General features: G+C 42.2%; 1 protein-coding gene across 1 annotated transcript in view; it reads right to left on the reverse strand.

The window, feature by feature from the left end:
* The window catches only part of AGA (aspartylglucosaminidase), a 38,868-nt gene that overhangs the window by 2,374 nt on the left and 11,573 nt on the right, over positions 1-24,921 (reverse strand). Inside the window, exons 3-8 of the mRNA XM_033942933.1 lie at positions 23,880-23,992; positions 16,884-16,996; positions 13,393-13,510; positions 13,225-13,300; positions 12,647-12,754; positions 3,767-3,900 (exon numbers count right to left, since the gene is read on the reverse strand). Of these exons, the coding sequence (XP_033798824.1) occupies positions 3,767-3,900; positions 12,647-12,754; positions 13,225-13,300; positions 13,393-13,510; positions 16,884-16,996; positions 23,880-23,992 (662 nt within the window). The remainder of the gene's footprint in view (positions 1-3,766; positions 3,901-12,646; positions 12,755-13,224; positions 13,301-13,392; positions 13,511-16,883; positions 16,997-23,879; positions 23,993-24,921) is intronic.

The following is a 24,921-nucleotide window of genomic DNA, read 5'->3' on the forward strand; positions in this document are numbered from 1 at the left end:
ATAACCTCAAGACCATTTGTAATTACGATGTTTGGGTGTTTCAGAGACATTACCTTATAAAATTTATTTCTCCTCTTCATACCAAAAACTATGCAAATCAGTTCTTTATATTGAATGGTTCATTGCCATAGTATAAAATAAATATACAAGGAAATTTAACAAACATTTTAACTCCACATCAAGAATCTTATTTACTATAGTCCAATGATCTGGGAATGGTCTACACCAGGGGTGCCCACACTTTTTTGGCTTGCGAGCTACTTTTAAAATGCCCAAGTCAAAATGATCTACCAACAACAAAATTTTAAAACACACAAAGCACACTGTATGCAGAGAAAATGTTAATTATCATTTGTATTCGGGGTTTTTTTCCAGAGGTCAAGGCAGATGACTTTAAAATATGCAATATGCAAAATATGTCCTCTCTCCTTTTACTAAACCGCGATAGCGGTTTTTAGCGCAGGGAGCTACGCTGAATGCCCCTCGCAGCTCCCGAAGCTCATAGGCTCCCTGCGCTAAAAAACGCTATCGCGGTGAAAATAAGGGTGCATCTTTTGGAGTGAATACTAACTAATCCCCACCACCACCTTAATTCCTCCGGCGGTCCAGTGCTGTAAGGCAGGAGCTTTCAGCCTCCTGCCCTTCCCTCCGGCTTTTTCCCCAGTGGCAGAGTCGGAGCAGCAAGAAGGCAGGCACGAGTTTTTCACTTCCTGCCTTTTCCCATGCCGCTCCGTGAATGGCGGTCCAGCACTGTAGGGCAGGAGCTTTCAGCCTCCTCCCCTTCCCTCCTGCTTTCTCCCAAGTGGCACCGGCAGAGTCAGAACGGCAAGAAGGCAGGCTCAAGTTTTTAGCTTCATGCCTTGTCTCGAGAACTGGGGCAGCCATTCACAGAGCGGCACAGGACAAGGCAGAAGCGAAAAATTCATGCCTGCTTTCTTGCTGCTCTGACTCTGCCACTTGGGAGAAAGCAGGAGGAAAGGGCAGGAGGCTGAAAGCTCCTGCCCTATAGCACTGGACTGGACTGGATGAGTTAAGGTAAGGGGGAAGGCCCTACCTGCCTCAGGGTAGGGGGCCCTGCCTGCCTGTCACTAGGCTGCTAGGCCTGTCTGCCTGCCACTAGACTACCAGAGGGGAGACAGGGTGCAGAGCCTGGCAAGGAGTGTGGGGTTGGGTGCAGAGCCTGACAGGGAGAATTTGGTTCAGAATGTTTTCTTGTTTTCATCCTCTAAATCTAGGGTGCGTCTTATGGAGCAAAAAGTACAGTATAGTCTAAGTGGTTTACATTCAGGTACTCAAGCATTTTCCCTCTCTGTCCTGGCAGGCTCACACTCTTATCTAATGTACCTGGGGCAATAGGGGATTAAGTGACTTTCCCAGGGACACAAGGAGCAGCATGGGATTTGAACTTACAACCTTGCTCTAATGGGAAAGAATATAAAGACAGAACAGAGCCTTAAAATCCAAGTGTCAAAAGCAGCAGATAGGTCAAGAAAGATATGATTTAGTAAAGACCCATGAATCTAGCTAGGAACACCACATCATTAGAGACTGCAGCAAGAACTGTTTCTTTAGAATATATAGAGGGCAAAGGTTAGCTTGTAGATCAATAATAGTTTGATATCAAAGAAAGTCAAGATAGTGGCAGTATACAGCATATTCAAGCGGGTTGGATAGAAAAGAAAAGATAGGAAGATAACTGTAAAGGCAGGTAGGGTCCAGTTAAAATTTTGTGTGGTTGTATAATCGCATCAGAAACAATTGCAGCTAACAGTGACAGACTGAGTTTGCGACAAGATGGAAGTGATGACAGGAGGGGAGATGGAGCTAAGTAGATGGGTGAGAATCAGATCAGAAGACAGATTCTGAGTTTAGAAGAGAAGTGCAGTTTTCTACTTGTGATTTTAGACAAGGAAAAAAGGGTACCAGGGTTGAAGAAAAAGGTTTGAAAATGAAGTAAGGGAGGAGAGTTGGAGGTGACCTGGGAAAACCAAGCATCAAGTTTAGGAGGATAATTGCCAACAATTTTAAGTAAAATTTGGAAAGCAGGCCCACAGGCTTGCTTAATTAAAAAAATAAAATAAAAAAATTTATATATTTTTTATCAATTTTTTCATGGGGTTCTAAGTTTAACTTGACTGACAAAAATCACAGATCTGATGCCAATCAAGACTCTTATTTACTTAATACTTTTCTAATAAGGAATAATCCATGACAAGTGATGGTCCTTTAAAGCAGTGTATAGGCACTAAGGGAAGTAAAAGAATGACCATTTTCTTGACATGTAGAACCACTAAGTATACCACCACATCATCCCAATGTCTTATTTTATATAATAATAATTTTGGAAGAATAAAAACTTAACGGTTTTATTGTATTGTAAATATTAAAAGTGTTTGGCTGGTCTATACCTTCATTTAACAGTCTATACCTTCATTTAACAGAAGTCAAAAAGAATTTAGGTGAGGCTTAAGAACCAAGGTCTTTTTTTTTTTTGCACTAACTTTTTTCTTTTTTAGTGGTGGTAGAAGATTGTTTCCTCTCTCCATTTCTTGGTCTCTTTCCATTCTTTTCTTTCTAAAAGTGGCTATGGACCAATCTTGAGATTCAGTGGGCTCTATTCAGGCCAGGATCAGCCATATAAAGACTTTCCTGAACCCAGGTGACCCCACATAGGTCTGGGACAACCGCAATAGCGCAACATTTCGTTGGGACCAATTTTAGGTGCTCAGGGTACAAGGGACCTGGTAATTTTTTTTACTTTCTTTCTGCTATAATTACAACATAAGAACCAAGTAATCATATTGTATAGCAAATATTTTTTTTAACAAGGGAAAAAATAAATTAAAAATTCCTAGGTACTAGCTCCCATCTCTGTGGTTCCATCTACCACGATTATAACCTTGGCTTTATCCATGGATAAGAATTGGCTACTTAAGCTAATTTTAAAAAATTGAGAAAGCTTTTCTTTAATTACGAAATTAATGAAATTACTCCGAGTACAAAACATGAATTACCAAATGGGTGACAACATCTGACAAAGCCCCAGCACAGACACTGTCCACCATTCAAGAGCACTATCTGCACATGTGCACTTATCTTCCTGCCCACCTCTGCCCCGTGGAGGGGCAGGAAGTACAAAACAGCTGATAGAATGGTGGGATGAGGGACAGTATGTGGTAATGTGGTCCTGTTGTCCTTGAAAAACACCTGTTTCAGTTAAGTAACTGCTGTCTGCAAGGACAAGTAGGATAGGCATATGGGAATCTCCAGCTAGCAGGCTGACCAACACAGAAAAGGGGAACATTACAAGCAAGGCCAACAAGCAATTAAAATAACCTTTTTATTTTGTAGGTACAGCTTGGAACAGAATGAAAAAGGGCCTAGAGTTTGGAGTTGGATCCTAGACTCTGAACATGTTCTGTCATATTGGACTCTTGCTAAAGGCAGTAATAAGAGGTGAATGTGTGGACCAGGGCTCGATATCAAGAGTGGAATTAGGGAAGGGGGAATACTGATCATTCAAGATTCCAGAGGACTAGGGTAGAGAGGAGGAGTATTAGAAAATAAAGAAGCTCAGGGATGGTAGAGGAGGGTGGTGGGGTGGAGATATGGGAATTATTTTAATCTATTATAGATGTAGAGTTGAAGATTACGATAATTTATATAATTAGAAATGTTACTTTAATAAAAAGTTAATACTTAAATTTACAATTTATAAACATTTAACAGAAGCCCTAATTATAAACATAGAAATGAAAATAGTTACCATAGCTTCCAGTTGCACTGGCACAGATAACGGCACCGAAGAATACTGGAATATACTGTTGGATTCGAGAAATTACTTTCTGGCAAGCTGTAGTCGGATCTAATCCCATTCTCATATATTCCACTGCTTGGTAGCTGATTAAGAAATGATCAAATATTATCCTCACTTTCTAGTTATAATGAAACTGGTCAGTTAGACATCATCCTAGCTCGGTATGAAAAACCTCCTGAGATTCAATTAGTGAATAAAGTAGCATTTAGAAAACATGTACGACAAAATCATAAATTTAAAAAAAATTATGGTGTTCATTTAGTTTAACATGCAAGGAAATCAGGATTGGCCAAGGGATTTGATACCTGAATCCTGGGATTTCTATAGATCACATTTTTTATTCCAGGGACACCTGGAATGCGCTTCCAGAGAATGTAATAGGGCAGAATACGGTACTGGGATTTAAGAAAGGATTGGACGGTTTCCTGCTGGAAAAGAGGATAGAGGGGTATAAATAGAGGATTTCTGCACAGGTCCTGGACCTGTTGGGCCGCCGCGTGAGCGGACTGCTGGGCATGATGGACCTCAGGTCTGACCCAGCAGAGGCATTGCTTATGTTCTTATGAATTATGAGCCCACAGAATTTTATGCATGATAAATGAGTATGCAAATAACCATGCAATTCTCTAAGCTGCTGGTGGGGACCAAGTGGAAGAGAGCATGGCAAAACTTTTGCAGAATTCACCTGTAAGCACCTAGTGCAGTCTTCTTTTTATACCACAAGGTTCTCTCAGAGCATGAGTTGAGCAGTATCCGCAGTCCTGTGATGTTATCATGAGATTTTCAGAACATAAGATTTCAGGCACTGCACAGTTCACTCTCAGAGAGCTGCAGAAAACTGGAGGAAATCTGTACCCTGAAGAAGGGTGTCTATAGTATTAGTAGGTGAGGGGAGAGGACATCTTGGCTGGAGAAGCAGAGTTGATTGCAGGGAAGAAACTAACTGGCGGGGTGGGGGTGGGGAATAGATAAAGAACCATGCTAAGAGAAGGGGCAGCATGGCAAGGGGTGAAAGAGCTGAGTGAAGAAAAAATATAAATACAGACACAAAGGTTATACAAATATTAAGTTTCATGCTACTTAAAAATAATGTTATACATAATCATTCCCAGGAACACAAAATTGTATTCTTGTGCTGAACTGGTAGAGAGAATGGTGAGGCATTATACTGGATATTGAAGGTAGCCACATGTGGAAGAGTATGTGTTTGTGTTTCTGCATGCATGTTAGAAGTGAACAAGATGTAAGTTATCTGAGATGCTTGTTCCTAGATGCATTTACTGTTCATTCAGAATTATACAAGCTTTATTAAGTATTAAAAGCACCCTCTACACATTTTTAAGAATATTGAAATATTGTATATTAAAAAATAAATAAATAAATAAAAAAGTTACAGCAATTGTGTTAGCATAATTTTGCACAATTAAAAATTATGCACAATTTCCTGGAGTGTAATATTTGGAAACAAAGAAATAATTATTGTACTGTTTAGCTTCAAATTTTGAATGAAATATAAATGTTCTTATCAACTTCTGCATACACTATTGTGAGAATAAGAACATAAGAGTAGCCTTACTGAGTCAGACCTATGGTCCTCACGGTGGCCAATCCAGGTCACTAGTACCTGTTCAAAACACAAGGTGTAGCAATATTCCATGCTACCAATACAAGGCAAGTAGTGGCTTCCCCCATGTCTTTTTTCAAAAACAGACTATGGACTTTTCCTCCAGGAACTTGTCCAAACTTCTCTTAAAATCTCCTACTGGTTTTAAAAGTATTTCCGTGTAACTTCCTCGAGTGTCCCCTAGTCTTTGTAATTTCTGACGGAACGAACCCCCCCCCCCCCAAAAAAAAAAAAAACAACAACGATCCACTTGTACCCATTCTATTCCACTCAGGATTTTGTAGACTTCAATCATATTTCCCCACAGGTGTCTCTTTTCCAAGCTGAACAGCCCTAACCTTTTTAGTCTTTCCTCATACAAGAGGAGTTCCATCCCCTTTACCATCTTGGTCGCTCTTCTTTGAATCTTTTCTAGTGCCACTATCTCTTTTTTGAGCTAAGGAGACCAGAATTTAATGCAATAGTCCAAATGAGGTACACCATGGAGCAATACAGGGACATTATGACATTCTTGTTAACCATCTCTTTTTTAATAATTTCCAGCATCCTGTTTGCTTTTTTGGCCGCCGCCGCACATTGGGCGGAAGGTTTCATTGTATTGCCTACAATGATACTCAGATTCTTTTCTTGGGTGCTAACCCCCAAGGTGGGCAGGGTACAGAGCCTGGCAGGAAGAATTTGGTTCAGAATGTTTTTTTTTCTCGTTTTCCTCCTCTAAATCATCTAACTTGCGCAACTGCCTCTGTTCCAAAGAACCCTTCCGAATACTCAAGAATGGGAGGACCATGGACTGGTTGACATGAAAAGGCGAGACCACCTTAGTCAGAAAATAAGGAACCAGCAGCAGCACGACATGCTCCCTAGAAAACTCTAGGATACAAGACCTGCAAGAGAGCCTGCAGCTTGGAAACGCATCTTGCAGAAGTAATAGCCAACAGGAAGACAGCCTCAACAGTAAGGTCCTTCAATGTGCAAGAGCCCAGAGACTCAAAAAGAGGGTGCACCAACACGGACAGTACCAGATTGAGATCCCAGGCTGGAACTAAAGGCCTCACCAGAGGCTGGAACAACTTAGCCACCCGCAAAAAACGAACTACATCCGGAGAAGAGGTCAAACACTGCCCATGCAGCAAACTGTGAAACGTAGATAAAGCCGCAAGTTGCACCAGGAGACAAAGAAGCGTGAAGGGGAACCATGCCACGCGCTGACCACTACTCCTCAATGATACGCTAAACTTGCACTTAAGCCTGAAAAGTCTCTGAGAACCAAAGAGGATGGAGATCACCTTATCTGAATAGCCTTTCTTACTTGGGCATTCCCTTTCAAGATCCAAGCCGTAAGACAAAAAGGACCCGGATTTAACACTGGAATGGGACCCCCATGTCAGAAGGTCGGGTGAGAGGGGCAGTAGAAGAGGATCTGTCACTAGAAGATGAACCAGATCTGCGTACCACGGGCGCCTGGGCCAGTCCAGAACCAACAGGATCACGCAGCCAGGGCACCGAGCGATGCAAACCATGTACAAGAGGATGGGGGAAAACAAATACAGGAGGCCCTCCATCGGCCAAGGCTGTACCATAGTATCCAGCCCCTTGGCCTGAAGATTTCTGCACTGACTGAAGAACCATGGCGCTTTGGTGTTGACATTCGTGGCCATCAGGTCCATGACAAGCTGGCCCCAGCCCTACACAATCAACTCGAAGGTCGTGGGACTGAGACACCAATCTCCGGGATCCAGCACGTGATGACTGAGGAAGTCCGCCTGGACATTCTCCACTCCCAGAATGTGGGAAGCCGATAGGTCCAGAAGATGAGCCCCTGCCCAAGCCATGAGCAGAGTCACCTCCTACGCCACCACACAACTCTTTGTTCCCTCCTGACAATTGACGTAAGCCACCGCTGTGGCGTTGTCTGAGAGAACCCAAACCGACCTACCCATCAGCAACGCCAACCAGATGGCTCTGGTCTCCAAAACATTGATCGACCAAGACACCTCCTCCAGAGACCAAGTGCCCTGAGCAGAGCGACTGAGACACTGAGCTCCCTAGCCGAGGAGACTGGCATCTGTGAGAAGCACTGTCCACTCAGCTGATCCAGACTCAATCCCTGCACCAGAATGGAAGACTGTAGCCACCAATAGAGGCTGCAATTAACTAACCCCCGAAGAGGAATGGGAGAGTCCAGATTGTGCAATTGAGGCGACTACCGCCGGAGCAGCACATACTGAAGCGGCCCTATGTGAGCCTAAGCCCAATGAACCACAGCCAAGGAGGCCACCATTGACCCCCAAAACCTGGAGAAAGTCTTGTGCCCGAGGACACCAGGAAGCCATCAAAAGGTGAATCTGCAACTTCAACTTGTCCACTGGGCCTCCAGAAGAAAGACCTTCCCCAAACCAGCATCAAAAAGAACCCCAAGGTACTCCAGGCGCTGAGACAGAGTCAACCGGTTCGTGGACAAGTTGACTCCAGGAACTCCACAACCTGAGCAATAACCCGGGAGCTTTCCTGATAAGGATAAGTTGTCCAGATGAACCAGAATGTTCCCCTTGTGCAAGGCCGCAACCACCACTACCATGACCTCAGTGGACGTCTGCAGAGCCGTGGCCAGACTAAAAGGAAGCACCCAAAACTGAAAGTGCTTTCCCAAGATCGCAAAGCGAAGGAACTGCTGATGGGAGGCTTGAATTTGAACAGGCAGGTAGGCCTCCATCAGATCGAGAGAAGTCGAGCATTCCCCTGGCTGAACCACCAGAATTACAGATCTCAGGGTTCCCATACGAAAAGATGGAACCCGGAGTAGCTTATTGACCCTCTTCAGATCTAAAATGGGCCAGAAATACCCCTCTTTCTTGGGCACCACAAAGTAAATGGAATACTTGCTGGAATGACACTCACGAGAAGGCGCTGGTACAACCGTTTTGAAATAGAGCAGCCTCTGCAAGGTCGGCCAAAAAGCCCACTTCTTTCAAGCTGCCTGTTAAGGAGAAGAGAGGAAGCAATCTGGCAAGGGTTGAGAAAAGTCCAGAGCATAGCCATCTTGAATCACCTCTGGGACTCACTGATCCATTGTGATCTTGGCCCACCCCTGGTAAAACTCCTGCAACCGGGCGCTCCTGGTATCAGAGGAAGGGTCCACGACGAGTCATTGGGCTGGGTGGGTGGTGGAGGGACCATCGGAGTAGTCACGGCCCCCCTGGTGGGACTCATGAAAGAACTAAATACGCTGAAACGGCCCCAGGAAGACCCGGAAGCTGGAAAAGGCAGTAAAGGCGAAAATCACTTAAACATCCCCAAGCAATGCCTCTGAAGCATGGTCCTCAGGAAGATGAGGCACCTTAGAGTCAATCAAGGTCTGAACCAACCTGTCCAGAGCCGCACCAAACAAGAACGACTTCCGAAAGGGAAATTTAGTAAGCTTAGTCTTAGACGCCAAGTCCCCCGACCAACCTGGGAGCAACAGGGTACGGTGAGCGGCCACCCCGAGAGCCATGGACTTGGCCGAAAGCGCAGCAGAACATACCTCACATACGAGAGATAAGAATTGCACATCTCAAACTTAGCTACTTCCTGATCCACCAAGGACCAGTCAGACTCCCAGTCAAGAACACACTCAGACCACTGAAAACAAGCCCGAGCCACCAGACCACCACACATGGCCACCTAGACTTCATGGACCACGCAAAACAAAAAGGCATTTCAAGTGCCTTCCATTGCGCGAGCACAATATCCTGACTATCCTGATGCATGGAAAAGAGCGGGATGCTAAGCGGATCCTCCAAAGCAAGGGGTCCACCACACGTGGGGGATCCTTTGCATCCTTCTTGAAACGCAGGACTGATGCAACCTGCAGAATAAGCTCCTGGAGCTCTTCCCGCTGAAAAAATACGCACCACCGACGCGCCCTCGCCAGCTTGCCGTTCCGTGAAACACCTGCCAGTGGCATCCATCACCCTGAGAGGATCTTGGAGGTCCCCTAAGGGGGTCTAAGTCCTCATTAGGCGAAAACGCCTCATCAGACCAAAATTCGTCCGGGGGGGAGGGGGCGCTGGGTCAGAACTGGCACTGAAGGAGGGCCGAATGGGAGTGGACATAGAGGGTAAAAGACCTCCTGAAAAAAACTGAGACCCCCGGAGAGAAAACAGGACCCCCAGCCGCCTGAAGATAAGCCTTGCACAAGACTAGTACAAAATCTGAGGAAAAAACCCCTGGCAGCACAGCAGGACTCACTGCCAAAGCAGAGGATCCAGTAGAACCCTGCCCCTGTCTCTTCAATTCTCCAAATAGGGGGTCTAAAGGATAACTTCTAAATACCTGTGTCCAACAATTTTTCTTTTGCACATAAAGTGCTTTAAATTCTCAATAATTTAAATTTTTGAACTCATTTGTTGTAAACATATAAACTGTCACTTAAAGAATAAAACTAATTCATGTGATTAATGAGGTTGAAGTATCATAAATATGCATGATTCTCAGTAAAGAGATCTCTTATAACTTAGATGTTATTTCAAGTCTTCATTCTGAATGCATGTGATGTAATCATTTACTTCACAAACTTCCTTCCTACCTTAAAGTTTAATTATTAGTTTATTTGAATATTTATTTAACAAATTTGTTTAAAAATCTAACTTGATTGGGGAGTACAACTGTTTATTTAATTTTGTTTAGTTTAACTTCATTAATCATGTATTGTTTTAAAATATACTTTATACAAGAGCAACAACACTTATCTTAATGGCTTTCCAGCCAGAGCCAATGGTGACTTGAAATAACATCCAAGTTATAAGAGGTCTCTTTACTGAGAATCATGCATATTTATGATACTTCAACCTCATTATTAATCACGTGGATTAGTTCTATTCTTTAAGTGACAGTTTATATGTTTACAACAAATGAGTTCAAAAATTTAAATTATTGAGAATTTAAAGCACTTTATGTGCAAAAGAAACATTGTTGGACACAGGTATTTAGAAGTTATCCTTTAGACCTCCTATTTGGAGAATTTGTATACATTTGAGTTGGGTTGGATAATCTATAATTTGATCAATGGATGTAGTTTGATCTTCAATACAGGGGGCAGGTCAACTGAAGCTGTAGACAAAATGGAGGAGTTTCCCGCCAAAACCGGTGCAACACCCGCCGAAAAAAACTCCTCCGAAGCTTGTAGCAGCAAAGAGGCCTGAACCACCTCAGTCGCTAAAGCAGGCAAGCCAGCACTATCTGCATTATGGGAAACCACTTTTTTTCCCTGACCGTCAGTGGCTCGGGAAATCCCTGCAAGGACGGTAGGGGAAACCTGGCCTTCCCCCCTGCCTGCTGCCAACATGCAAAGCACTCATGAAGGGGAACTGTGCTCGCCGGCATCCGAAGCCAACAAGGATTCCAGTTTGTGGCAGCCGGCACACCACAAACACAGGTCGGCCGCGCTGACCTCACGGCAGGAACACAAGGAGTACTTTGTCCCTTTAAAAGTGCTCATTGCAAAAATCGCTACTAGCTGAAAAATAAAAAGTGCCGGTTAGCAATTAACTGCAATTTACCTCAATTGAAGGCTTCCCTTCAGACTGGCACTGCCTCATTTTTTAAAATCAATATAACCTTAAAAGACAATTGAACAGACCCCCACTGGCTCTCTAAGCCATATGCCTTGCCCGTATCAGTGACAAGGCTTACAGGTGAGGCACCTCTAGTGAAAAAATTTCAGGGAGGTGGGGGAAATGGGAGGAGGGATTCGACCCGTCGAGTATGGCACACCCAAGGTCAGATAGACCACCGAAAGGGTCCCCCAAGCTCAATCCATCACCACAGATGAGGACAAGAAGGCCTAAACAAAATCCAACAGGCCTTCACTAAACCAGGGAAGACTGCACAGGCTTACCACTTCCACCTGCTGGAGACTGAGAGCAGACCGATTGCAAGACGGACTGTACAGCCCACATAAAGTTGGTGTCTCAGCCTCCACCTCCATGGTGAGCTATTACCCATCAGTGAGCTGTGCTGGTCTGGAGAGACACTAAAGAATGTTAGGAATTATCAAGAAAGGAATGTAAAACAAAGATGAAAATGTTAAAATAACCTTGTATTGCTCTATGGTAAGGCCACACCTTGAACACTATGTACAATTCTGATTGCCGTATCTCAAAAAAGATGTAGCAGAATTAGAAAAAGTACAGAAAAGATGACGAAAATGATAAAAGGGATGGGATGACTTCCCTATGAGGAAAGGTTAAAGTGGCTAGAGTTCTTCCACTTAGAGAAGAGACTGCTCAGGGGGAGGTCTATAAAAATACTGAGTGGAATGGAAAGGGTAGATGTGATTCATTTGTTTACTCTTTCCAAAAATACCAGGGCTAGGGGGGCATGCGATGAAGCTTCGATCAGAGAAAATATTTCTTTACACAGCATATAATTAAAATCTGGAATTTGTGGTTTGGATAATGTGGTGAAATCAGTTAGGTTAGCAGGGTTTAAAAAAGATTTGGATAATTTCCTAAAGAGAAGTCCAAAGGCCTGGGGAAATCCACTGCTTATTCCTAGGATAAGCAACATAAAATCTGTTTTACTACTTGGGATCTAGCTAGGTACTTGAGACCTGGATTGGCTACTGTTGGAAACAGGATGCTGGGCTTGATGGACCTTCGGTCTCTCAAAGTAATTCTTATGTTCTTATCATAAACCCCCTCAGCCATCTCTTTTCCAAGTTGAACTACCCAAACCTCTGAAGGCATTTCTTCATATGAGAAGAGTTCTTCTATCCCCTTAATCATTTTGCTCTCCCTTTTTTGAACTTTTCTAATTCTGCATTTTTTTTTTAGATACGGTGACCAGAACTGCACATAATATTCAAGATGAGGTTGTACAATGAAGTGATACAGAAGCATTATAATATACTTTGCCTTATTTTGTATCCCTTTTCTAATAATTCATAGCATTTCATTTGCTTTCCTGGCTAATGCCACACAATGAGCAGAAGATTTCAGCCTATTGTTCACGATGGATGGTGACTCCTAAAGTGGAACAACTATGATTCATTAGCTACTAAAAAAGGCAATCCTCATAAGATTAAAAAAAAATTAAGTGGAAAAAGGATGTGGTGACAAAAAAAAAAAATAAAATAAAAAAAGACTTCAGTTTTAAAATTAAATGAGAGATCCTGTTAAATAGAACCAACGGAGTTGCAAAAAAAATATTCTAAAGCACTATACCTGGGAAGAAAACGCATCATTATATCACCATCTCCTGTAGCTGCTGCACCACCACAAGTGCTATCAGCATATGCTCCAGCTCCAGCTATTGGGGAATCTCCTACACGACTACACAAAACATTGGTGGGGAGAGGGAGAGAATATTACAATGATTTGAGACAAACTTAACGGTAAAAGAATTAACATCTCAGCAGAACTTTAGAATCATCCATTGCTTATCTGGGTTCTGCAAAATAACATTTTCTAAAACCAGATTTTCATGCACAGAGAACTGGTGTGGGAAGGAAGGAAAGGGTGGGCATCAAAGCACTCTGTGCTATCTAAAGACAATGGGTCAGGTCCCTATATAGTTGTTTTGTTTTGATTTAGAAAATAAATCATGTATATTCCCAATTTAAAAATAGAAGCTACTGCCACTCTTACTCTCCACAGGATTCAAAAGAGCTTTACAAAGTGAATTATGATCATCGCAGAGCAAAGATAGAAAATAAACACTTGAAAATATTAAACTAAGAATCTATTTCTACTCAGAACCTTTTAAAAAATTATATATGTAATTGAGGAAATGAAAACTTTACCCTGGGATTTTGTGTGTGGCACCATTAGTAGATGTTCCAGCAGCAATGTTTCCAACTCCATCGATAACAATCATGCCTGCACATTTGAAAAAATTAAAATCAATGGCAAAGAATAAACTGCACACAGAACACATCAGCAAGAATCAATTGCATGAAGTCTCCCTTTACCAATTGTATCATGATTGTTAACATTGAGAATTTTCGGTGGGACATTCCATTTTCCTTCATTTAAACCTTTTGCCGGCCTGTATGGTCCACAGAATTTAGAAGCATCTGGTACCACATTCTGCAATTAATATATTAATAGCCTTTAGTATAGCATTGGACAAATTCTGAAATGATCTAATTTCATATGGAATTTAAGAAGAAAATAACTATATAGTCATGAACATATTCAAATACCAGATAATTATTTAGACACCACTAGACAACATAACTTATTTGAAACTAAATGGTCTGGACTAGAGAATGATATGGGGACGGATACCTGAGGCTAACTATGGGATGGGGACAGAAACAAACTTTGTCCCCATGTCCTTCTCTAAAGTTTCAAGTTCAGGTTTATTAAAAATTTGTTGTACATGCAATGTCAAATATTTCAATGTGTATGACAATATTAAAAGTAAAGGGACAAACTACAAGACAATTTGTAAACTTAACACATCTTAGACAATTGGCAACTGAATTCAATGATTAGAAAAAAATGCAGCAGCTGTTTTTGGATTTAAATGAAACACTGTTAAATGACATTTATGTCTTGTCTGCATTCAATGTGGCAACAAAAGTCTTGTTTGTTACTGCAAAAGACAAATCCATTGTTGCTGGCATCAACGAGCATTTCCAACATTTAATAGACACTTATTTTACTGTTCATCCACTACATAGTTTAGGTTCTCTTCTATACCCATGTCTGAAAGACAAACCAATTACCTTCTCAGATGATGTAAAAACATATGCAACTGAATCTTTGGGAAGGTTGTACCAAAACCAGATAGAAATTGAAGGCTCTATTTGTGATTTATAAATAGTTGTACAGAATATTGTATCTTTTTATAATTTAATAAAAAGATTTAAAATATAAATTTGTAAGTGTTTGAGGCTTGTGCAAATGAGGACAGTCTGCGGGAATGGGGGGCAAACTTTGTCCTTTTGTCATTCTTTAGTCTGGACTATGAGAATCACTTTTTCAACAATTACAAAAATAAAAATACATATCTAGCAAAATAGGAGATACGGAAGAAGTGGACAAAGATTTAATAGTAGCCATTCAGAATATATTTAAAAAAGGGAACGTTTTACTAGTAGGTGATTTTAACATGCTGGATGTTGATTGGGGTATACCTATTGCAGGGTCTTCTAGAAGTAGGGAGATCCTGTTCTCTACTAGGAGAACTGTTCCAGCAATTGGTAATGGAACCCACATGGGATGGGGTCATACTGGACTTAATGCTTACAAACAGGGAAAGTGTTTCTGATGTTACAGTGGGTTTAATATTAAGTTTAATATTAAGATGGATATAGAGAGGGCTCATTCAAAAGTAAAAGTTCTAGACTTTAAAAAAGCTAACTTTATTTGGATGGGGGATTATGTCAAGGAATTGCTGTCTGGATGGGAATGTCTGGAAGGAGTAGAAATGCAGTGGGCAAAAGTGAAAGGAGTTATTGTAAGGGCAACAAATCTTTTTGTGAGCCAAGTAAGAGGAAAAGAAGGCCGCTTTGGTTCTCAAAAATAGTAGATGAGAAGGTAAGGAATAAGAGGTTAGCTTTCATAAACTACAAAAGATCACAGAAAGAGGAAGACATGCAAAAATATCTGGAAAAGTTAAGAGAGGCTGGTTGAGTAGACAGGAAAGCAAAGATACAAATGGAAGAAAAATAGCTGACATGGTAAAATGGGGAGACAAGAATTATTTTGTAGATATAACAACGATAGGAAGAAGTGCAAAAGGGGCATTGTGAGACTCAAAATTGAAGGGAGGAATATATAGAAGCTGATTAAAAAAAATATTTAACAAATATTTCTGTATTCTGTACAAATATTTCTGTAATATTTCACAGCTGAAGATTCAGGAGTGGGACCGCAGAAGACAAATGCAAATAGGGATGGTGAATGGTAGACCCTGATTGATTTTTGGAAGGGTGCATTTGTGAGGAGCTAGATAAATGAAAGGTAAACAAAGCGATGGGGCCAGATGGTGTACATCCAAGGGTACTGAAGAAACTTAGGGAAGCTCTGCTGACTGACCTTTTCAATGCTTCTCTAGAGTTAGGAGTGGTACTGGAGGATGGGAGAAGGGCAGATGTGGTCCCTCTATACAAAAGTGGAAGGAAGAAGTAGGGAATTACAGGCCAGTAAATCTGATTTCTGTGGTAAGCAAATTAAAAGAAATGCTTTTAAAACAGAAGTGAACACCATAAAACACCAAACAAACCACAACAACCAACCAAACAAATCCCGTATAAAAAAATCCTGAACTCTTCACAAAAACACTAAACAAAATGAAAGGGTGGGGTGTCTGTGCCGGTCTGGAGGGACTAAAAGAAAGAAAATTAGCATGTAATGACCTAATTTCTCCTTATTTAGCATCATTTGTTGTCGGTAGCTTTGGGAAATTTAAAGAGCAGCGGCATTTGGTTCGGCTGGTTTAGCTGGCGAACTGGGGGGCGTTTTCTGAAAGGTTCCTGTTTTAATTAGAGAGAGAAAAAAAGAGAGAGAGCAAAAGAGCGAGAAAGAGAGAGAAAGATTAAAATCAAAGATGGCCACCACCAGCAAAATCATACCAATAAAAGCCCGTAGAACCCTGAAGTACAAAAAAAAAAAACAAACAAAACAAAAAACAGTTGCAGAGAAATGGGTTTTAGAGGTGGGGGACCTTGGATCTGGCTGCAGAAACCTTCAAATTTCAGTTTTGGAGACTTACCCTCTGATTTTCCCCATAGGCTATAATAGCCTTACTCATTGTGCCATGTGCCTGCCTGCTTTAGCTCACAAATGTAGCTGGGATAAACAGGGAAGAACTCTGTCCCACAGGTTCATGGGATGAACTTGGTCTTCAGGTTGCCAGTTTGTCCAATGTTGGAAAGAGCCTCAACCACTGGAAACTCATGCCGTGATGGGGGAGAAGACCATACAGCTGGCCTACTATTAATCTCAGCCAAAAAGAGAAGGAGACAAACAGCTTGTGTTCAAGCTCCTGATAAAATCAGGGATGTGAGCAGCTACGAAGGAGACGGCCCCTGAGCTCCAAAAAAATGCAAAAGCAAGATGGCTAGCTAGGTGACCCCGATCATGCTAGCAGCAGACTTACGCAGTGTGAGTCTGTGTCTTCTCCAAGGCAGAGGTCCAAATAAGTGGGAACTCTGGGCACTGAGCCTCCAAATAAACCCTGAGAAAAAATACTGGAAAATAATAAAACAGCAGAGCATAAACACTTCTAAGCAACTTGCTTGCAAAAAAACCAACAACAAACAACCAAAAAAACACAACTGAGGGGGCAGGAGCAGCTTCCTGGGAAGGAGACGGAGTTCAAACATAATTGACAGCATTCTGCAATCAACTTGTGGGTTCAGATGCATAACCCTATGGACTATTAGACACCATTGCTCTAGAACTGTATTTTTCTATGTTAATCAAAGAAGCAAAAAACTGACCAACATACCTTCCGGAAATTTGGCTGACAATTTTGATTTAACCATGCTGAATATATTGAAAGAGACTTGTTGGTAGTTAAATCTTCAGCAGGAAATCCCATATTCTGAGCAAACACTGATGCTAAAAGGAAAGATAAACCCTTAAAAGCAACAGCACTAGAAAATATAATACCAAGTAAAATAATTAAGGTTCCTATGTAGTAAACAGTTTCTATGCCCTTTGAAAACTCTTATGTCTACTACTACTGTGTTTCCCCCAAAAATAAGACACTGTCATATTAATTTGGGGCCCAAAAAAGGCACTAGGTCTTATTTTCAGGAATGTCTTATTTTTTTTCATGTAATGATCATCTCTCCCTTCCCCTCCTCTACCCCAATTCTTCCTATTTCCTTTCTTTCCCCCACATGTGCAGCATCTTTCCTCCCCTCTCACCCATCCCTTTGTGCAGTATCTCCCTCCCTCCCATCCCCCTGTGCAGCAGAACCATTGCAGCTTCTATCCCTTCATTCCTCGCATCCCCCCATGTAGCATCATTCTATCCCCCCACCGCCACAGCACACCCCCCACACCCCCGCTGACCCATCTCTCCCTCCCATCCGAACCATGAGACAGGACTACCTTATAACACCGTCAGCAGCAATCTATACAGGCTGCTTCACGGCCTTCTATCTTCCGGGCGTTCCTCTGCCGCATCGCTGTTATAAGGTATTCCTGTCTCACGGTTCAGATGGGATGGAGAGATGGGTCAGTGGGAGAGGGAGGGGCTACGGCAGGTGGGTGCGCTGCCGCAACTAGGGCTTATTTTCGGGGGTAGGGCTTATATTAAGACCTACCCCAAAAATCATGCTAGGGCTTATTTTCAGGGTAGGTCTTATTTTCAGGGAAACACAGTAATAATCTAAATGTATTGAAGATTAGGTTCTTACCTTGATAATCTTCTTTCCAGTAAAAAGCACGAATCCTAAACTAGTGGGGTTGTGTATCCTCATCTACGAGGGAATACAGAAGATATCTACTTTTTTCTGCTCCGCCTCCTTGTGTCACGGAGCAGTACTCCATCTCCTCAGTTCGTACCAAAGCAGCAGATAACCCCTGAATGAGGTGAAAAAAAAAAACAAGGAGAGGCACGGGGAACTCTACACTCACTCGCTATTAATCTGCTCTGTAACAAAATACAAGTAATTAACAAATGCAATACAGCATTAACAAGGTGGAGTGAAAAACACTTATTTGAGGGTAACCAGCACCAAACATTTGCTCTGTTCTGAAACCTCTGACCAGGAGTGATCAAATATAGATTCTAAATTCCTGTCAACATAGCATCTTGCAGCCACTAGCTGCCATAATACAAGCCTCTGAGGAGACCTCCCATTCTGCAACTGAAAGCAGGTTATACTGAACACAGACAGGGCAGGATTTTAGGACTCTCAATATTCTTTCCAGTAGAAAGCACATCAAGGTAAGAACCTAATCTTTCATTCCAGCACAAAAGCACGAGTCCTGAGACACTGGGACATACCAGAGCAGGTCCCTGAGCCTAAGATGGGATAGATAAATTTGCTGAAAGAGTAGTTCCTCCATGCTGCTAAGTCCACTCAAACTCTGTATATGTATGAAGCGAGGACCATGTGACAGCCCTACAAATTTCCTTGGGTGGAACTGCCCTGGATTCCACCCATGAAGACGCTACACCTCTGGTGGAATGAGGTTGCAACGCCACCAGTGAGGGCTTACCACATCCGATGTAAGTTGAATCAATTGCTGCCTTGATCCATCTTGAGATTGAGGCCTTCGAAGTTGGTTTACCTCATTTGTTGGGATTAGTCAGTACAAAAAGATGATCTGATAAATGAAACTCACTTGTGACCTCAAGATACCGAAGAAGAATTATCCTGATATCTGGAAGCGTCAATGCTCTATCCTTTTTTGGCACGTTGGATTACTGGAATGCCAACAGTTGGATTACTAGAATGTCTGAATTCTTGGTTCACTTGAAATGCTGAGACTACCTTTGGAAGAAGGTAAGTACCATACGCATACACTCTCACCTCTGTAATTCTGAGAAATGGCTCTCTGAAAGACAAAGTTTGGGGCTCTGAGACTCTTCTCACTGAAGCAATAGCTACCAAGAAATCCGTTTTGATGGTAAGATCCATCAAGGAAGCCCTACTTACAGCCCTTAACATAAGGTTATAGTAACATAGTAAATGATGGCAGATAAAGACCTGAATGATCCATCCAGTCTGCCCAACATACATACACTCTCTATAATTAAATGATTTAATTTAAATTGGGTTTTTTCTTAGATATTTCTGGGCCAGAAACCCAGAGCTCCGTCCAGTACTGTGCTTAGGTTCCATCTACTGGAGTTTCCGTCAAAGCTCACTCCAGCTCATCCTCAACTAAATGGCCATATAGAGGACACATACTGTGCAAGTCTGCCCAATACTGGCCTTAGTTCTTCAAACTATACCATTATTTTCTGATTAGAGATCCTCTGTGTTCATCCCACACTTTATTTAAACTCTCACCGTTTTCCTCTCCACCACCTCCCTCGGGAATGCATTCCAATCATTAACCACCCTCTCCGTAAAGAAGAATTTCCTAACATTACTCTTGAGTCTATCACCCCTCAACCTCAGATTATGCCCTCTGGATTTACCATTTTCCTTTCTCTGGAAAATATTTTGTTCTACGTTAATACCTTTCAAGTATTTGAACATCTGAATCATATCTCCCCTGTCCCTCCTTTCTTCTAGGGCAGGGGTGTCAAACTCAAATCACATAATGGGCCGAAATCTAAAATGCAGGCTAAGTCATGGGCTGGATTTTTTATTAAGATACTTGCCCCCTCCTTTGCTGAAGCGCAGTGTGGGCCCCAGCGCCGGTGGTGGCTCCGATGCTCACAGGTCTTCTGTGAGCGTTGGATCAATCGCCGGCGCCAAAACCCACGCTGCGTGCCAGCAAAGGAGGGGGTTAGTCTTAGTAGAAGTATAGGGATACAACTTCACCAATCCCACGCCGGCTACAAAATAAATAAGACTTTTCCTCTCTTTTAGGTCCTAGTTCATGCTTGCTGTCTAACACCAGCTCTGGCAGGATACATATTTCAAATCCGACATATTGTAATTATTTTTTCTACCTTTTGTCTAGTCATTTTGCTTTTGGTTCCAGTTTCTCTTTCTGATTTTGTCTATCTTCTAATTCTCTTTCCAGTGTCTGCTGTCCATTTATTTCTTCTCTTCTCTCTTGCTCCAGTCCCTGTCCTCAACATATTGATTTTTCCCTTTCAACTTTTTTTTTTTCTTTTCTGCCTCTGTTCACTCAAATCTTGCCCTCTTTCTCATCCTTCTCCTTTTTAAATTTTGAGCTACCTATCAATTTTCCATCTTCTCTTATTTTGTAGCTCTCCCGTTTCCCATCTCACTCCTTTCACAGCCTCCTATTTCCTTCTATCTCTCCTCCTCTCTCCTCTTGGTCCAACATTTTGCTCTGCCTCTTTTCTGTTGTTCTTCTTCCCTCCCCCCTTGATGCTGAACAATGAGATGGAAGGGAAAAAAAAATAAAAAAAGAGATGCTGCATCTCTCTCTCCCTTCCACCCCCAGGCCTAACATTTCTCCATCCCCTTCCATCTCCAGATTCAACTTCTCTCCCTTTCTCTTCCCAAATGCCCCCCATCCCATCTCACCCCCTGTCTGCCTGCCACCCTCCCTCCCCCCAGGTCCACCATTTCTCCCTTTCTTTGCCCAATGGTTCTCCCTTCAAATATCTTTTTCCCTCTTTCTCCACACTACTCCAGGTCCAACCTCTTCTCTCCCTTCATCTCGCTCTCTTCACAGCTCGTCATGCCTTTCCCTCTGGCGCCGGTCTGATGTTGCTGCCGGGGAATCTGCCAGCCTTGGCAATTCGGGAGTGCTGTGCATGGCTCCTCCTTCTCTTTCTGCCTGCCGCGGTCTGTCTCCAATGACACGCAACTTCCTGTTTCCGCCCAGGACTGTGGCGGACGTAGAGAGCCACGAACAGCACTGCCAAGTCACTACCGAGGCCGGCGGACTTTCAGGCGTAGTGACATTGTCGTCGTCGGACCGGCGTGGAGGGGAGGACATGCTGGGCTCAGAAGGGGAAGATCGGGAATGTTGTCACGGGCCACATAAAAAAGGCCAGGCGGGCTGGATTCGTCCCATGGGCCTTCTGTTTGACACATGTGCTTTAGGACATACATATTCAGGGCTTCCAGTCTTTCCTCATATGTCTTTTAGTGCAAACCTCCTACCATTTTCGTCATCTTTCTCTGGACCGTTTCAATTCTTATGTCCTTTACCAGATATGGGCTCCAAAACTGAACACAATACTCCAAGTGGGGTCTCACCAACGGCCTGTACAGGAGCATCAATACCTTCTTACTGGATATGCTTCTTTCTATACAGCCTCGCATTCCTTCTGGCAACTGCTACCGCCTTGTCACAGTGTTTCTTTGCCTTTAGATCTTTGGATACTATCAACCCAAGGTGCTTCTCCCCATCCATGCATATCAACCTCTTACCTCCAAGCACATATGGCTCCTTCCAATTTCTAATTCCCAAATGCATTAATCTGCACTTCTTTGCACTGAATGTTAGTTGCCACTCCCTCCTTAGTGTCTACTCTGTTACACCAGATCTCCCCTGCTGATTCTTAACCTCCCCTCCCCCGCCGGTTACCCTTTGCTTCCGAGGTCCGCTGCACGAGGTCTGCTCGCTCCCCCCTCCTTTCGTTTCTTCTGATTTAATTTCCAGTTTCGCAAAACCGGAAGTTACATTAGATGGGAACGAGTCCGGCGGCCGGTGGGGAAAAAAAAGAATGAACTTGAATCGGGGCTGAATTGGTGAGTCCGGTTTTTTACAAAAACAAACCGATTTGAATCGATTCACCCGATTTGAATCGTGAATCGGGCAGCACTAACCATCACCCTCTGGCGTCTGTCCATCTACCAGTTTCTAATCTGGTTCACCACTTTGGGTCCTAACTTCAGTCCATCAAGTTTGTTCAAGGGAAACGGAAGGGGAGGACAGAGATGGCAGATGGATGGTTAGCATGGAGAAAGAAGAAAGAAGGAGACCCTGGTAAGCAAGCTATCAGAAGACAACCAGAGCCTGGGTCCAACAAGATTTGAACAATGACCAGACAACAAAAGGTATGAGAAACCGTGTCAAAGACTTTGCTGACATCTAAGTAAATTACATCTAGCATGTCCTTAGTCCAATTCTATGGTCGCCCAATCAAAAAATTCAATCAGATTTGTTTGGCATGATTTACTTTTAGTAAAACCATAGTGCCTCGGATCCTGTAACCAAATAGTTTCTAGGAATTTTACTATCCTTTCTTTCAGCAAAGCTTCCACTTGTTATTGTCATTCAGGCTACTGATGTTTGTTATCCCAATTTGATTATGTTCCCTTGTTGCTGTTTTGCATTTATAATTGTGAGCAGAATATGCTTACTTGTCGGGAAGTGTTTCCTGTACCCCTCTCTCTCTTATTCTTATCCTCTACAGATGTTCCTGGCTGATTTCAGACTGACTGGCGAGCATGCTCAGGAAGGGGGGAAAAAGCCTTTGAAGTTTTGAAGCTTCATATAGACCCTGGCGGGTGAAGAGAAATAACCCACTGGTACCGGAATAAAGTGGGATTGCATACCACCACCTTATTTTTCATTTGTTTTGTTAATGTACATAAATACATAATTTACATACTATAGGACATGTTTATGCACTCCTACCTTAGATGAGAATTTTCAAGCATCAAAATCTGACCTCATGTACAAATTTCTTCAAATGCGTCCCTATTTTCTAACCTCTATTACTCTCTCTTTTCCATCTACAGTGTTTTCTCCTTTTTTTGCTTACACCCTATGTCAGTGGTCTTCAATGCAAGCCTTTCCCTCCCCCGGGTCCTGTAAATTTGCAACTTCGTTGGAGATTAAGGCAGGCCAACATTATACCGCCTGGGGGCCTTCTCTTATCTCCTCCAACAGCAACGTCCTGTTGCCGTGCAGGCAGGATTGGGGAAAGGAAGGTTTCAGGAATGCCTGCATTAAACACAAAGGAAGACCATGTGTTTATAGCACCCAGGGGCAGGTAGGAGAAAGTGCCAGACTCGCAGAATGGGAAGGGGGAAGAGGCGCAAGAGTGAAATGCTGGCTTGGATGTTTGATCAGGGATTGGGGGATATAGGAGAGAGAGATGGATGCTTGATCGGGGGAGAGAGAGAGAGATGTAAACTATGAGCACAACTTAAAAGATAAAAATATTTTGGCATTTTGATTATTGATGATGTGCTTTGCAGTTCATTAATTGGAGCTGAAATGTTTGCAAGTATTGATTATTTTATAGTCCTCTTTTGTCAGCTGTAACGTTATGCGAAGATTTTTATTCTGGCACAATGTTACTTTTTTTTCTTCTTCTATTAAATGATGTATCAATATATACTTTTGGTTTTATTACAAGTTGGGGATTGAAAGTGAGTTAGACAAGAATCAGAGCGAGAGACTGGTGGTACACAGGTACGGTGTGGGAAGGTTTAGAAGAGAGTTGTGATGTAAGACTTGGTGTAAGTGTGCTTTTGAGATGTAGGCTAGTGAGGATAGATATTCCTGACACAGGCTGGTGAACAGCTGTGTTGCAATTCAGTTTGGGAAAAGAGGCTCTCCTTTAACTCATTTGGATCTAAAATAACCCCTGCTCAAAAATTAGTTAAGCCCACTGGCCTATGCTGTCTATTAAAATGTTTTATCGTTCACTGTGTTGACATTGCAATGTAACATACTATGTCATACTTTGCATTGTAATCTGGAGGAAAAGTCCATAGTCTGTTATTGAGAAAGACATGGGGCAAGCCACTGCTTGCCCTGGATCGGTAGCATGGAATGTTGCTACTCTTTGGGTTTAGCATGTTTAGGGAGAATATCATTTTCAGGACTCGATAAAACATTATAAGTATTTTTATGAGTATTTTTTAAAACATACCAGATTCTCCCACCAAAAGTGTGTGCTTGGTATATTCCATCACAGCACGAGCCACACCAATAGCATTTTTAATTCGCCTTAAGTTTGCTACTGCTCCAACTTCCATTGTATTACTGAAATAAACAAAATCGTGCCAACATGATCAATCTCAAAAACAGCATTACATTTATTATTTATGTTTACATATTTTGAAATTTGGGGTTATAAATCTTAACTAAATACATGCAAACAATCTGAAAATAAATTTTCACACTAGATTAGCCATATGGCAAGTGGTTCTGAACCCAGTCATCAGGATATACCTAGTCAATCATTTTTTCAGGATCCCCATAATGAATATGCACAAGAGATGTGAATACAAAGGAGACAGTGTAGGCAGATCTCTTTTATGGATATCCTGAAAACCCAACTGGTTGGCTTTGCTCCAATGACTGAGATGAGAACCATTGCTGGTTGGTCTTTATCGTCATCATGTTCTCTGTTTCTAAATTTAACACTGTAAATGAAAAAAATGCTATGAACAATTAATGTTACTGCTGTTTCCTTTACAGTATTTTTATAATTTTTAGTTTTCCACATGAGGAATACAGTTATAAAGAGAACACTGTGTGCTAATGTGCCTAACAGGTTCCAAGAATAATCCCTTCTACCACACAATTATGTGCCTACACCTAATCCAATGCAGATACAATTTTATGCACGTAAGCACATTTTATACATGCGTACCTCTAAGTATACCCCGAGAACATCTATGCACAACACATACAAAAGTGCATGGGCTGTTGCAGTACACATACACCTGTGCAATTTTATAGCCGCCATTTTCCATGTGGATTTAAAAAAAAATTTTCCAGGAGACTTTTTGCATAATGAGCTACACGTACATTTTCTGGGAAACAATTTCTAAAGCCCTTGCATAACAAATGTGATTTCTATGTTAACCGATTCTAACTAAGGGGTCCTTTTACCAAGCTGCAGTAAGTGCTTACTACATCTTAAAAGATCTCACCATAGGGCACACTGAAACATCCTGCAGTAAGTT

This window comes from Geotrypetes seraphini, chromosome 1 (assembly GCF_902459505.1).
Source record: "Geotrypetes seraphini chromosome 1, aGeoSer1.1, whole genome shotgun sequence".
Lineage (NCBI taxonomy): Eukaryota > Metazoa > Chordata > Amphibia > Gymnophiona > Dermophiidae > Geotrypetes > Geotrypetes seraphini.